At 41.6% G+C, this 15,843-nt stretch overlaps 1 protein-coding gene across 2 annotated transcripts in view; it reads left to right on the top strand.

Annotated features, from left to right (window-relative positions):
* tmem132e (transmembrane protein 132E) overlaps positions 1-15,843 on the top strand; it is a 541,290-nt gene that overhangs the window by 411,887 nt on the left and 113,560 nt on the right. For both annotated transcript variants that reach the window (XM_079815982.1, XM_079815981.1), the window contains exon 2: positions 255-1,182. In XM_079815982.1, the coding sequence (XP_079672108.1) occupies positions 255-1,182 (928 nt within the window). The remainder of the gene's footprint in view (positions 1-254; positions 1,183-15,843) is intronic.

Raw genomic sequence — 15,843 nt, 5'->3', positions numbered from 1 at the left:
TTTATTTGTTTTCCATCAAGAGCCACTTGCAGTGCCGTAACTCAAGGGTCTTCCCCTGTAAAGCTGTATGAAGTTGAGTGCTCACTTAAGGGTTCAGTGTTGAGGAGGAGCAGGATTCCATGAACTCTAGAGTTCCTAAATTCGTAAATCTGCTCTACTGACTTTGAACCTGTGTTAGCAATTTCGATATATGATTACCATCAAATAGTATCAGTGCATATTTAACAGTGTTTCTTCTTGTTTTGTCTTTGCAGTTGCTGGTAAAGTTTCCCCTACCAGTTCCGATGCCCTCTTCAGCATCCCTGTTCCTAGCGCCACCTCCAGTCCACCAGAAGTTTACCTCCCTGCTAACTTTAAGCTCTCCAACACACAGTTGGCCTTCTTTCTCCAGGAGACCCGAGTTCCATCCTATGGCAGCCAACGTGTACACCCTCTTCAGCGCTCCGAAAGCTTTGTGGTCTTCCAGACCAAAGAGCTACCTGCAGTCAACATCTCACTTGGGCCTTTCACCCAAGACCAGACATTGTCCAAGGACCTGCTGCAGCCGTCAAGTCCTTTGGACATTCCCGGAAGGCTGACGGTCAACTGGAAGGTCCGGGCCTTTATCGTACAGTCTAGAGTGTTTGCTAGTAACCCATTGGTTCAGGTGCTGTTCTATATCGCAGGACGGGACTGGGATGACTTCAAGATTCAGGACAAGCTTCCATGTGTGAGGCTGCATGCTTTTAGAGATGTTCGGGAAATCAAAACTTCCTGCAGGCTCCAAGGGAATCTGGCGCAGTGCTTGTCCCAATTGGATCTCCCTTCCACGTGGTTTAATGTTAATGTAGCACCATTGGGTCGCAGAAAGTCTTCAGGAACAGATGGGCTTGAGTTAAGTGGGGAGACCCTTCAAGTGGAGCTTTACTATACTCTCCATGATCCAGATAGCAATGATGAGTGTGGGGAAAGCTACCCACACCGAGGAGGGGCATCCAGAGGGGAGAGCTCATCACAACAACCCCTTCTGCGTATTGGGAGCATCAGTTTGTATCAGCCCAGTCAGGAACAATTGGTGGTAGACAAACAACTTGACAAAAACCTCTTCCTGAGGCTACCAGAGAGGCCATTAAAGCCAGGAGAGACCCTTAACATCTACCTGCTCTTGGTTCCAAATTCAACTGTGGAGCAGTTTACACTCAAGTAAGTCTTTTTCTTATTAATATGTGTTTGGGGTTGTCATTCAAGGATTATACTCAGTAATAAGCAAATTCTTAGCTCAACAGTGGTGCATAGTGGAGTGTATGCACCAAGTCAGGCTTTATTCCTGTGTTATTCACTGTCTCGATGTCTGCATGTTGCAGAGAGCTGAAGAAAAAAAAAAAACTAATTGACTCACATTCCTTACAAGGTAAAAACTGATTTCCAAGAGACAAGACACAAATCACTGAGGATCTAACTAAATCCCTAGTGGAGTGCCAGGCTTTTAGAGATTGTGAGAAGGATTCTGCTTTTCAAAGTAAAGACATAATGGGTATTAATTGACATCTGTTCAAATTAAATTTCTTATGAGCTTGACCCAGTTCTTGTCAAATTAGAGCCAAGGGGATATGAGGCATATTTCTCATTTGGCCTGTGTGTTTTAATTTTATTTCTCATTGTCAAAAGAATCTGAGGGTTAGGGTTCTTGTGTATTAAAATTATTATTTAAATCCTTGAAAGCAGAGGAAAATTAGCCTTTTTTCTTCTCAGATGAGAGAAATAGATGGTAGGATATTAGCTGCTCGTTGAGGCATGACGAAGGAACGCTTCATAAACAGAGTCCTTCTAATTGTAATGGAAACTCACAGACTTCAATTTAGAAATCCACCGTGAATTAATTAGGCTTCGATAACTCATTAACCCGAACAGGAGCAGACAGAGCTGTGGTGTAGCCTTAGCAGGTAGAGTTTATTAAGTTTTATCTGACATAGTCTGAACTTTAGTCTGTGTGTCTACAGAGTGAAGTGATTTGTAGTAGAGTTTGACAGTTATAATGGGTCAGAAGATGTTGCTAGATCAGTTAATTATTGTTCAACTTTCTAGATCACTTCTATATTGGAGAACAAGAATGATAAATACATTTTCAGTGCTCTATTAAATTACTGTATGCACTATCTCTTATGATAGTTCTCATTTTAAAGAAAATAATGTAAGGTGAACTGTCATTTTTTATGGTAGTTGTCTTGGTATACTGACACCTATTGGTGTGGATGCAGAATCACACTATGTATTCGCTGTCAGACATGACCGAAAATTCCTAATAAGGTTACTGAGACAAAGTAAGCGGTATTTATCTGGTCATATGCTGTCAACATGTGTGTCTCAATGAGGCAAATGTAAAAGCAGGGCTCGACATTAACGCTTGTCCGGGACAAGTGGATTTTTTGAAGGGGCAAGGGAAAGAGAATTTTACTTGCCCGAAGGACAAGTAGCCTGATAAAACGTCATAAACAAAAATAACTAGGGAATCACCCAAATGCAAGAATGATTCTGCATTCATTACTGTAAGTGGCGATTGACAGTGAATGATAATAATGTATAATGAACTGACGGTAACTAACGCACTGTTGACGCTCGCGCAGCCTCTCGAGGAGAAATCGAAACATACGTGCACCGCTCACAGAGAAACTCAGTTACACTGCCGTAAAAATGTAGAAATGTGGAGTTTATTTATATTTATAACATGATACAGTTGCAATGTCTCATTACCAAGAGTGCTGTTTTCCTGAATAACATCACGACTGAAAAGGACACCGATTTCAAATGACAGCTCCATAAACAATTATTAACATTAAGTCACTTACATTTTGATGCAATATTGAGTGTTTTTGTTCTATTTCAGCAGCGAAAATAGTTCCAAAAGATCACAGCAGAACGAGTGTCACAGCAACAACGTGTTAGTGAATGATTCAGCGTTTTGAATGAATCGATAGAATCAAAGATTCAATAAACTATTCGTAAACGACTGCCTCATTCTTGAATGAATTAGCGTTTGAACGAATCGACTCAATGACTCACTCATTTAGACGGTCACCTGCTGCCACCTACTGGTGGTTTAGTTTCATCTTTCCAACATTTCTTATTTGTATATTCAAAAAATATTTAAAACAATCTCATAACATTATTTAATGCAGTTGTAATTTTTCAGTGTAAATTATTTAATTTGACTGGTAACAGCCAGTGTCATCTTCTAATTTAATTTATTGATCCAATTTAAGAATATAAAAGGAAATCTGAATCATAGCCTATATTTAATAAGATTAGGGGAAAATGCCCTTTATAAAAGGTAAAAACATCACAAATATGCATATGTCAAAGTTGATTGAACACTGGTGAGAATATTGCTTCAGAATAAATTTTATTTACAACACACACAAAAGTTTTGTTTTGTTTTCCGGAAAAGCAAATTTTTTACTCGGATAAGTGGATGAAAGATTTACTTGTCCGAAGGACAAGCATGTGAAAATGCTTAATGTCGAGCCCTGTAAAAGTGAAAACAGAAAACAGCTTTTATTAGGCTACCGATAATGTAAGTCTTCATGACAGATTTTTCAAAGGTGCTGTTCATTACTTTGTGTAAAGCCTTTTTTTTAATGAAATATAATCAAATATTGGTGCATCTTTAAAATAGAGGACATTTAAATCAATATAATATGTCATAATATGTCATATAGCTCAAATTACAGAGCAGATGTGGGCATTTTATCCGCAGTGATGTGTCCATAAAGTGACAGAAGACAGGGCTGCTTGTCACTGCAAACATCATGATCCATTTTCTGAACCTAATCCTCTTAATGTTATGGCATATGCAGAGAATTATCCCTAGTTCGGAAGTGAAATCAGGGAGAGTTATCTTCATACTGTGGCATTTTAGCAAAAAGGACCATCAACCTGATTGATATTGTAAAGAAGCAGTTGCCTAATTTCTATTCCATGTCATAAGGGGAATGATTTAATGGATTTTTTTCCGATCTAATATCTTCAATGAAAGTTCATCTGCAGTAGTTTTTCAGTTTACTATGATATTAAAATCCAAACAGTAAATCTCTCTCACCTCATACGTTTATGCACTTGTATTGGAGTTTTTTGTGGTCCAATATGGTGGCATTAATTCTCCAAGGAAAAGCTGAAGACCAATAAAAGCTCAGGCAGAAAGAAAGGAGATGAAAGTCAGAAGTTGAGAGCTCTGAGCCAGTCAACTCAATGGGAGGTGAATTAAACTGTGCTGGGAGCCAAAAGTTGAGGGATACCAACAAAAAAGGCTATTAAAGATGTAATAAAGGAAGTCTTTAAATATGAATTAAGCTCGGCTGAAGTCGCCCCCGACTTCACATTCCTTCCCACCATCAGGTTCCTTTCATTTTTCGTACATTACATTCTACTGTTTTCATCTGTTATTTATAGAGATTGCATCTTAAAGGAATTAATCATGGGGAAATATTACATTTTGAATCTACAGTGGTAACCCGCTAGTCATAAGTAGAGTAAGAATTACTGCCTCGCCATTGGAGATTGATCATGAAAAACAGTGTGTTGTACATGTAACAACTAAAGCAAATCACAATATTTGGGTCTACCAGGGGGCTACTTCAGAGCTGTTGAGACAATACTAGATTGCTGCGAGTATCTTATTAGCATTTAAATGTCTTTTAAGTTAAATTGGCTACATTAGTACGTGTACAATTGGTTTCCAGGAATTCAGGCAAACAGCTGTTGTGAGGCAAACGCCAGTGGCAATATTCAATCATTTGCCTACCCAGGAGGTCACAAAACTATTCTAAATAAAATGTTTTCAAGCTGAAAGCTGAGCTGTTAAACTGTACAAAGACAGAATAGTTGGCCTGTCCCATTACATTTTTTTTTTTTTTTAGTTCTCTGGCCAAAATCAGAATATGGCTAGTTAGTGGTTATTAATAATGGTGTGAAACCATGGATATGAATCATCTTCTGAAGAGCTTTTGCTGTTCAATTTTATAATCGACTTGCTGATGATAAAATGGCCAAAACAACCGCATAAACATACTTTGAAGAGGGGCCATATTTAGGGACCAGAATAACTTAGAAACTTGGAGGTTGGCCCCATGGACTTGGACCAGTAAGCAACCCCCCTAAACTCCTTATAGGAATCACCAAGCAGTACCATAACAACAACCCAAAATAGCCTGTAGCCTTGTGGTGGTGAGATTGCACTTTTTATTCAGAAAATGTGTAAATCAAATTCTGATGAGTATTTGCATTGACTAATTACCTTAGTTTAGGACCTTTTTTTGTCCACCCATGAAAACAAATTGCATCCACATATCACATTGTGATTTGGTCAGCAAACATTGAAGTGATAATGGACAAATAACATGCTGTTTCTTTATCAACACTTCATACCAACTAACTGGTTCAAAGTAAATCGCCCAACTCAGTCATCCTTTGCATACATACATCATATTTGATACAGTACTAGTCAAATGTTTGGAAACATTTAAGCTTTTTAAGCAAATTTAAGCTAAATTTGAAAGTAGACTCATCAAGGCTGCATTTATTTGATCAAAATACAGTAAAATCAGTAATACTGTGAAATATTATTACAATTTAAATTAACTGATTCCTGTTGTAATATATTTTAAAATGTAATTTATTTCTGTAATGGCAAGGCTGAATTTTCATCAGTCTTCAATGTCACATGATCCTCTCCTTTTTTAGTATTATCAATGTTGAAATTGTTTTGTTTTTTTTATTTGTTTTTTGGAAATCATTATACACTGCCATTCAAAAGTTTGGGGTAAGATTAATAATACTTTTACTCAGCAAAGGCACATTAAATCGATCCAAAAATGACAGAAAATACATTTATGAATTTAATAAATGTTACAAAAAAATCGATTTAAAATAAAGGCTGTTCTTTTGAACTTTCTATTCATCAAATCCTGAAAAAAAAGAGATTTTCCACAAAAATATCAAGTAGCACAGCTGTTTAATAATAATAGGAAATGTTTCTTTAGCACCAAACCAACATATTAAGATGATGTCTGAAGAATCGTGTGACACTGAAGACTGCTGAAAATTCAGCTTTGCAAGAAGAAACTACTTTCAAACTTCCAAAACTTTGTATTACTGTACATCAGACTTTTATGGATCACATAGTATTGTGAGAATATGAAGCTCATACTCAAGGAGGGCAAAACATACTGAAAAAACTGAGCAAAAATATGCAATTTGGTGCAGTAGCTGATATTTTTATTACAAAAAGTATGATGAAATTCTGATAGCTTGTAGTGCAAACCAATGAGATTTTTGTATGATATTTAAATGCTTAGTTTTATGATCAAATCTATGTAGTTTTTACTGTGTTATGATGGATGGATAATCAAGTAAACCTAAGTTGCTTTAGTCCAGTAAGTGCTTATCTTGAAATATTACTAACAATATAAAAGTTATTCTTATGTCCACTTTATAATAAAAATAAAAAAAAACGTTTTCACAGAAAAAAGACACGGATAGCAGGACCTAAAGGGAGATGGTTTTTTTTTTTTATTATTATACTAAAAGGCATTTTACTTACTAAAAAGTATAAACTATCAATCAGATGACAGACGGCATGTAGTAGATTGTGTAAAATTGTTTTTTGGCAAAGTTTTGATCATGTTGATAATTTAGATACAGTAGGTTTTATAGGGTTAAGACATTCTGTTATTATAGTCTTTTGATCATGGTAATATGGTGTTGATGAAACAATGTTTTCTGAATGTCTTTGTCACTGTTATTTCACCTCTTAGAGACTTGGAGAATTGGCGTCCTTTTCTGAATATGTCAGAAATGATGGAGATGTTAACATTTGTGTATCACAGCAACCTAATGAGAGGACAGTGACCGCATGTTTGAGGTACTGCTCACATCCATCTATGACAAGATAAATTATAATATAAGAGAGGACAGTAACTTTTCAAGTGCACATGCATGCCATTAGAGACAACAGAACGGCTGCAAGATGCAGAAAAATCCCAGAGTTATGATGTTTGTTGAAGAGGGCAAGGGTTATGAAAGCACATATACTCCAATTACTCTGAGAGAGAAAAAAAACCTACATTGCCTGAAGGTCGTGTATCGTCGCCCTGTGTCCTATAGCTCATTGTGTTCAGTGAGCCCTATCTCGCCACGCTTCTTATAGGATGTGTCATCACTGCCGCCAAGTCTGATTGGGTGAATCAGCGGGGTGTCACCTCAACGCTGCTATGCTCTGCTGGTCAGCCACATCTGGGCACGTCACACTCGCTCTCATCAGCGAAGCAATGCACCCATAATGCCCTAGTCCAAGCACCGCTGACATTGGCCACTGCCGACTGCCCCCATGTTCTCACATCTTTATAGCCATTACTTTGTTTTTTTACTTCTGCCATAAAATTGTTTAATTAAACGCACCACCTGTGCAAGTGTTCACCTCAAGCTTGTAGTGTTTTTGTACCTTGTGAGGAAAACATTTAGCAACAGATAATTAGCGTTGGGGAGGTGAATCTGATAAACATAATTTAAAGTAGTTAAGCAACAGGCAAGTTGTTACAAGCTGTTATTACATGGCTCTGTGGAATACTTTATTCTGATTGGTCAATCGCACCATCCAGCGGTGTCCTCCATTAACAACTGGTAAAACTGATAACATGGGCTCATCTGGGTAACTGGGTCATTACTTTTTCGATAATCTGTTACACCCAGATTTATGTCACAATACGGAAGTAAATATTCCGTTTCATTGCGACTTGACATAATGATTCAAATTGGTGAATAAATTATTTTTGATCCAAACAAACCGAGGAACTAAAAAGAATCAGACTTGCTACACATGAGAGAGAGGATGTTTTGGTACAGCATGCCTCATTTTGCTCGTAAGTAATGCTGTGTTCGCAATGAGACATAATAAACAAGGTTGTAGCATTTTGGCAGAACATCAAATATACATTGAGCCATAAACTTCATTAACGGAAAAAGAATAATGAAGAAATAAATTAAATGTCTTTTTTGATTTTAGACTAGATGATTTTGTTAAAGATATTGAACTTTTTAAATGTTCCCTGTAATGTTTAGGAACTGCTAATCGACTGTTTGAAATGCGACATGACATTTATTATACCCAAAGGAGAAAGGTCTCTTGTTCTCTTCCCTGCAAAGATGAATCGAAGCACTAAAACAGACAGATTTCAATCAACCGCAGTCCTTATCCTTTCATTTTACATACTTGAGTAAACACAGAGTGTCCTGTTTCTCGCATCCCGCCAAACACACAAGGTCAGGCACATGTTTACTTAACTATTCTTTATACCAAGTCCTTTTGATTTACAATATTTAACGATGAGCTAAAAGGTTTGTTAACTTAAGCAAGAATTTTCAAGACTTCGATGTTTGTTATTCTGTGGTCTGTAGAGAAATGAATTGAGAGCTTTGCTCAAATAGAACTTGTATAAAGCAACGCAACTGCTGTCACCTGAGGATGCCACTTAATTTTATGTTTGCAATAGCAGTATTGGCAAAACAGTACGGTTTACTTGCCAAGTTCTTTTGCTCATAAAACACGGCCGTCTGTGCCGCCAAGGATTATATCATTACAGCAAATTGGTCATGCAGCACCATTCTGTCAAAGTCAATTGAAATCTTATTGCGCTACATTTAAGACATTTTCTTCCCCGCTTGGTTAATCCTGACCAGGATAGAAGCTAAACGCTTCTCATGACACTAACCAACATATGTTTCACTGTTGTGATATGCAGAAACAGATTTTGAAATTGACCTCATGCAAATGCATCACGGTCAGAATACAGATACAATTTCTCTTTTCCCTGATACAGTTTCAAATACACAACCACAGACATGAATATTAGCTTGATTCAGTGTCTTTTTTAATAGCAGTGCAGTTTATGCACTAATTGAATGTAAACAATAGCAACTTCTTCACGGCTAAAAACAAAGCTAGGCTAGCTTATCCTCACTTTACTGGAATAATGGCACAGACAGTTGTGTATCACGGGGGTGCTACAAATTAATATATCATTAATTTGTAGCAGATATACACATTTACAATTCTGCATTTTCTAACAGGAAGAAGGAAAGACTTTCACACCAACATTCTATTCCAACAGGAAATATGGTAACACATGGTGTAGGTTCGATATTGACATTGGTGGGGACATAAAATGGTCTTAGTTTATTGCTGTTTTACACATTCGAAAATCAATACTTCCCATTGGTTCAATTAGTAGCGTGAAAAAAAAACGAAATGGTTATTCAAATTGGGAAGCAAAGAACGTTCCCCATCACTAAAACAGTCAATGACCTTAGTCTCACAAAAACTCCCATAATGATTAATGAAGCCGACTACACTGCACAATGAATCTCTTACTTACAGTGCATCGAATCTGCACTTGTTTATGATGAAAGCAGTCGTGAATGTGCAGATTTGAGTGCAGAATGTCTGAATGCATGCATTGAATTGTAGCGTTTTCAGCTGAATTCTTTTGAACCTGTGACTAATTTGCACGTATTTGATTGGCCATTGCATTCTTGTGCTCAACAGACATGCCTGTGATTGTTTGTAATGTAAAAAAAAAGAAAAGTAAAACATGTAAAAATAAATCTTTGATTCAACATAAGAAGATCAATAGTGTAATAGACACTTTAAAAAAAAAAAATTTGCATGATCTTTTATCGCAACAGTCGATCAAAGTTATTGCTAGGGACGATTCAGTAGTTTTTGGGTATTGGCAGGTATGTGTCCCTAGCGTCCCTACTAAATACGGCACCCCTGCACAGGAAAGAATTGCTCTCTATGAGTAATTTCATGAGGTCTTTAAAGAGCGTCCTAAATAAAGATTGTTGAAAGCTTTAGCTTACCAAGGAATTGGCCAGAGAGTTGAATCATTATAGCTATAAAGAAACACTTCAATCCTGCAGTGAATTTCGGCATGTGCTTATGTACCGTAATCAAGCTGTTATCCTGACTACAGACCTTCTTAAAGATCACTACCTGATGAACAAATCCATTCTTGTATTGCCAACAACGTTTATTATTTCAGTATCACTTTTTTCAGTCCTAAAGAAATGAATCTCATGACAATGTGCTGTGCTGCATTCTGACAAATTAGCTACTGTGGTTAAAGGGTGTAGATTTCCTATGTTATACAACTTTTTCTTTTCCCAGTTTATTATCCAGTCAACTAAGGTCGATTTCAAAATCAAAACTCTGTTTTAGTGCCCCCACCAGCCCAACACAGCAACTATATTTGCACTTGGGGTTTTGCATTGTGTCCTTGAAGTCCACAAGACCGTAGGGTGTCCCTCCCATTTGACATTTTAGGTTTCAAAAGGGTGCTCATAAGCACCCCACTGTGGCCACTATGTGCCCTTGATGTACCTTTTTGCTGATGCTGGCTCCACAGAGGACTTCTACTAGTTTATGCTGCATTAAGGCACCAAAGTGTGACCACAAGAACTTAGTGTGGCATCTGGGACAGGGCCTAACACTTAACCATAGACTGTAAAAATGTCACAATATGGCACTGACATCTTGCGTTAATTTTTCATAGCATCAAATAACTAACTAAAACCAAATGTATTTAAAAATTAGATTTTTTTTCAGTATAATAGTCTTAAAATGGTGTAGTATTTATGAATTTGATTATGTACTTATCAATTTCATTGGGGGTGCTGTGGGCTTGCAGAGAGACTCCACCTACACGATCTTCTGATTGGCTGTGATTTTTGATTGATTTTGTCAAGTCTCGTAGTTGTGTCACATCTGGTGTGGACAGTATTGCATCGCATCTGGTTAGGACGTGGTGTAAAGGTGCAGTCACATTTACCGTTGCTCTGGGAATTTTTGCTGTAATTCCAATAGGAATCCGGGGGTTTCGCGTAAAGGGCAAAAAAAATGTCCCTCGCAGTTTCCGTTCGTATTGTTGGTCACATGAATTAGCTGCACTGACCAACAGAAAGCTGCTTGATTTCAAGGTAACTTTTGTGTAGGGAGTGCTTTATATGCCACTACACTATTGACAATAGACATTGCACTTTTTACACAGACATTAAACAGACATTAAAGGGATAGTTCCCCCCAAAATGAGAATTCTGTCATCATTTACTCACCCTCAAGTTGTTCCAAACTTGTATGAATTTATTTCTTCTGTTGAACACAAAAGAAGATATTTTGAAGAATATGGGGAACTAAACAGTTGATGGACCCCATTGACTTCCATAGTAGGGAAAAACATACAATGGAAGTCAATGGGGTGCATCATTTTTTGGCTACCGACATTCTTCAAAATATCTTCTTTTGTGTTCAGCAGAACAAAGAAATTCATACAGGTTTGGAACAACTTGTGGGTGAGTAAATGATGACAGAATTTTCATTTTTGGGTGAACTATCCCTTTAAGTAATACAGGTGCTGGTTATATAATTAGAATATCATCAAAAAGTTGATTTATTACACTAATTCCATTCAAAAAGTGAAACGTGTATATTATATTCATTCATTACACACAGACTGATATATTTCAAATGTTTATTTCTTTTAATTTTGATGATTATAACTGACAACTAAGGAAAACGTCTCCGGTTACGTATGTAACCTAGGTTCCCTGAGAACAGGGAACGAGACGCTGCGTCAGCTTGACGCTACGGGGAACGCCTCCAGCGTGACAGGTGTCTGAACTACTATCGAATCACGGCAATCCTATTGACCGGCGACAGCCTATGATGTCATCAAGGTGCGACCAGGAAGTATAAAAGGGCGCCTTGCCAACATGACACCGCCCTTCGTCTGAAGGGACTGTTTGGCAGGCAAACCCTGAGGCATGGCAAAGCGACGCAGCGTCTCGTTCCCTGTTCTCAGGGAACCTAGGTTACATACGTAACCGGAGACGTTCCCTTTCGAAAGGGAACTCGCGCTGCGTCAGCTTGACGCTACGGGGAACGAAATACCAACGCCGTCATGCCGAGGGGAGTGCATGCCCACTGGCAGTGACAACTGTCAGGACAAGCAAATTCAAAAGAAATGCCTGAACCACTCCCCCTCTGGTCACATAAGGCTGTCAGTGACAGCATTCCCTAGGGTCATAGCCCAAGCTATAAGCCTGAGTAGGAAGCTTCGAACACTTAGAGAAGTTCTACCCAGGCCGCTCAAAGACCTGGATCCAACCCATTCGAAAGAAGGGGGCTCCTTTAAGGGAATGTGGCTAGGGGGCCCTAGGGCGCCCCAGCCAGCCACTACTGCCGCCAAGGAGGCCTAGCTTGGTGCCTTTTAGAACGGGCACTTCAGCCGGGCCATCCCTGTCTGTTCGATAACAGAGCCTCTGGGTACTCGCCTCTTGGAGAGGCATCCAGTCCAAGGGACTGCAGAATGACAATGTCCTCCTCAGACCGGATCTCAGAGACGGGAATCCTGGAGTACAGTACTCAGCATAGCGCTTTCTACCCTTGCCAGCGAGGGGAGTTAATCTGCTCGATCCTAGGATCTACTGAGCTATTATCAGATAGAAACACTCAGGAGGCCAGACTGGCCTAAAAGCTGATCTAATTGGGAGGCACCCTAGGGGCCTACGACCACCCGATCAGGCCCAGGCAGCTTCGGCTCACATACGACCCTCCGAAAGGAGGGGAGCTTAAAGGGGGCTGCCCAGTAGGTAAACCAGGTTGCAGGCTGAAATCCCCTCCTTGGGGACCAAGTAGCAGAAGCAACACCAGTCGCGCCAGGGTAAGACCCTACCAGATGCTGCCGGCTAAGGGCCAGATCACTGATAGCAAGTCACCACTGGCTGTCAGCGTTACGCCAGTTAGCAGTCCTCGCACTGAGAATCAAAGACCCGTTTAGGGAGGCCTAGTGAGGCCCATTGTATAATAGGAATATATGCCAGAGAAGCCTGAGAAATCAGGCTCAGGAACTCGCTTAGAGGGAGGCCTGGTGAGGCCTACTACCTGATCGCAGTTGAAGCCGACTGTCAAGGTAGCTGAAAAACGGAAACTCGTTTTCTCAGGGAGGCCTAATGGAGGCCTACTACCTGATAGTCAAGCTACAACAGTTAACCGAGCATCCTGACTCGGGAAGTAACCCTCAGGGAGGCCTTGTTAGGCCTACTACCTGGTCGTATTTGAAGCCGACTGTCAAGGTAGCTGAAAAACGGAAACTCGTTTTCTCAGGGAGGCCTAATGGAGGCCTACTACCTGATAGTCAAGCTACAACAGTTAACTGAGCATCCTGACTCGGGAAGTAACCCTCAGGGAGGCCTTGTGAGGCCTACTACCTGATAGCAAGCTTTGCTAACTGCCTGAGCGTCTGACTCAGGAACTCATCCTCAGGGAGGCCTTGTGAGGCCTACTACCTGATAGCAAGCCCTTAGGGCCTGTTTAGCGAGCCTTAGGGGAGGTTTAGTGCTTAGGCCTACCGTCTGGTAGCAAACTAAGCCAGCTGCCCGAGCACCTCTGACTCGGGAACTCACCCTTGGGGAGGCCTGTTGAGGCCTACCACCCGATAACAGGCTTTTTAGGGAGGCCTGTAGAGGCCTACTACCTGACAGCAAGCATTGCTAGTTACCCGAGCATCCTAACTCAGGAACTCGCCCTCAAGGGAGGCCTAGTGAGGCCTACTACCTGATAGCGGGCCTGCAGGGAGGCCCAGTCTACTACCTGCAGGCGACTCGTGCTAACTGTTTCTCATTTTGATGGTCAAGGAGCCCATAAACATGCCCTCAGGGAGGCCTGGTGAGGCCTACTACCTTATGCTAAGAGTTGGATAGGCCTAGTAAGGCCTACAACTTGATAACGGGCCCTCAGAGAGGCCCAGCCTTACAATCAGTCTACAGGGAGGCCTAGTGCGGCCTACTACCCAGCAGCAGCCTAGCAATTTGTGTGCTAGCTGGCACGGCGACTGGCAAACAGGAGCCCTCCTTCAGGGAGGCCCGGCGGGGCCTGCTACCTTACGACCAGTCTTCAGGGAGGCCTAGTGCGGCCTACTACCCAGCAGCAGCCTAGCAGTTTGTGTGCTAGCTGGCACGGCGACTGGCAAAAAGGAGTCCTCCTTCAGGGAGGCCTGGCGAGGCCTACTACCTTGCGACCAGTCTTCAGGGAGGCCTAGTACGGCCTACCACCCAGCAGCAGCCTAGCAGATCCTATGCTAGCTGACACGGCGACTGGCAAACAGGAGCGCTCCTTCAGGGAGGCCTGGTGAGGCCTACTACCTGCCAACGGTTCATCACAACCCACCAAGTGACTGAGCCCGAGCCTGCGCCCTCAAGGGAGGTCTGGTGAGGCCTGCTACCTCATGCCGAGTCTTCGGGGAGGCCTGGTGCGGCCTACCACCCATCAACAGCTTAGCAGCCCATGCTAGCTGACACAGCGACTGGCGAATGGGAGCCTGCCTTCAGGGAGGCCCGATGGGGCCTACCACCTCACAGCAGGCCTGCAGGGACGGCTTCCTGGTGGCAAGAGTGAAAAACTGGCTGTTATAACCTTGGGCTGACAGTAGCTTCTCTGCTGGCTGACAAAAATTAACATCCAACTGCTAACTAGGGTTATTAGTTGGGAAATTCTGCTACTTGAAGCCGACATCGTTGGGGAGCAATATATACCGCAATACACATGGGGCCGAACTTTGCAGAGGCCTACCAAGGCTGACTACCTATTTTCCAGGTTGCAGCTAATAAATTGCCAACCTCCCCAACCGTCGGGACTCACTCGCAAGGAGGCCTGTCTGAGGCCTACTACCTGAACTGGAGTCTACTGCCAAGACTGCCCCAGCTGGCTACTCACAGCCAGCTGGTCCTACAATCCATCCCAGCCTAGCTGGGTGACCCATCCTGGAGGCCTCCAATTCCTTCTGGAGCCAACTGTATAATGGTGCAGTCTTATCGGCAGCGCCTACAAGCACTGGAACCTAATCACATTGTCCATAGCAGGGTACTCGGCAAACCAAACGCCCTATACCCCCTAAGCGGGGGGAGTACCACATACGCCACCCACCTCATGGAGGTCCTAGCTTTAATAGCGGCCTACGATACCGTGCAAGGGCGTCAGCCATGGCAATGCTCTGGCTACAAGGGAGCTCACGACCAAACCAACATAAACAAAGGGTTGCAAAGTGCTGCTCGACCCGAGCCATGGGTGAGGCAGAATGATACAGAGCTAGGAGTGGAGGTACTCAAATCTACCCTGCCTTGTCAGGGGAGTACTATCAACTGGCCAGGGCATATACAGGAAGGGCCAGCGCCTGCCAAAAAACTGGCGGCCTCTAGAAACTAGCTCTGGAAAGCCGGGCTTAGCTATGCATACGGAATTTTCGTATCTGCATGAAAAACGCCTCAACCCTGCCCCACGACTACTGGCTAAGTCGCTATCAATTCTGCACAGCACCAACCTGCATTACTAGAAAAAGCCCCAGAACGCAGGTAAGGGGGCGGGCCTTGGCCGGACTACTCTACACAAGAGGAGGCTACATTAGGGACAATAATAAAGCTAGATTCAAAAAAGAGACAGCTACCCGGAGTGCAGACGCTTCTTGGCATGCATCTCCGTAATCCCTAGAAAGCCTAGGCCAATCTAGATCTGTACCCGAGGTCCATAAAAGGGCCGCTACTATTGCACCATGCAAAAGGGGCACTCGGGTAGAAGTGCCAGTCGTTAAATAGATCTGGCTCTAGATCTAACTGTAGTTCTAGCATGGTCTGATCCTGTATTCTCCAGAAATTTACACTGAGAGAAGATACAGACCGCCTTACCCTGAGGCGGCTACCAGTTAGCAGCTTAATAATTCCCTTAACACAAAAACCCCTTTTTTTTTTTTTTTTTTTCATATA

Source organism: Gobio gobio (genome assembly GCF_949357685.1).
Source record: "Gobio gobio genome assembly, chromosome: 4".
Taxonomy (NCBI): Eukaryota; Metazoa; Chordata; class Actinopteri; order Cypriniformes; family Gobionidae; genus Gobio; species Gobio gobio.
This window is presented reverse-complemented; position numbering and strand designations above follow the sequence as displayed.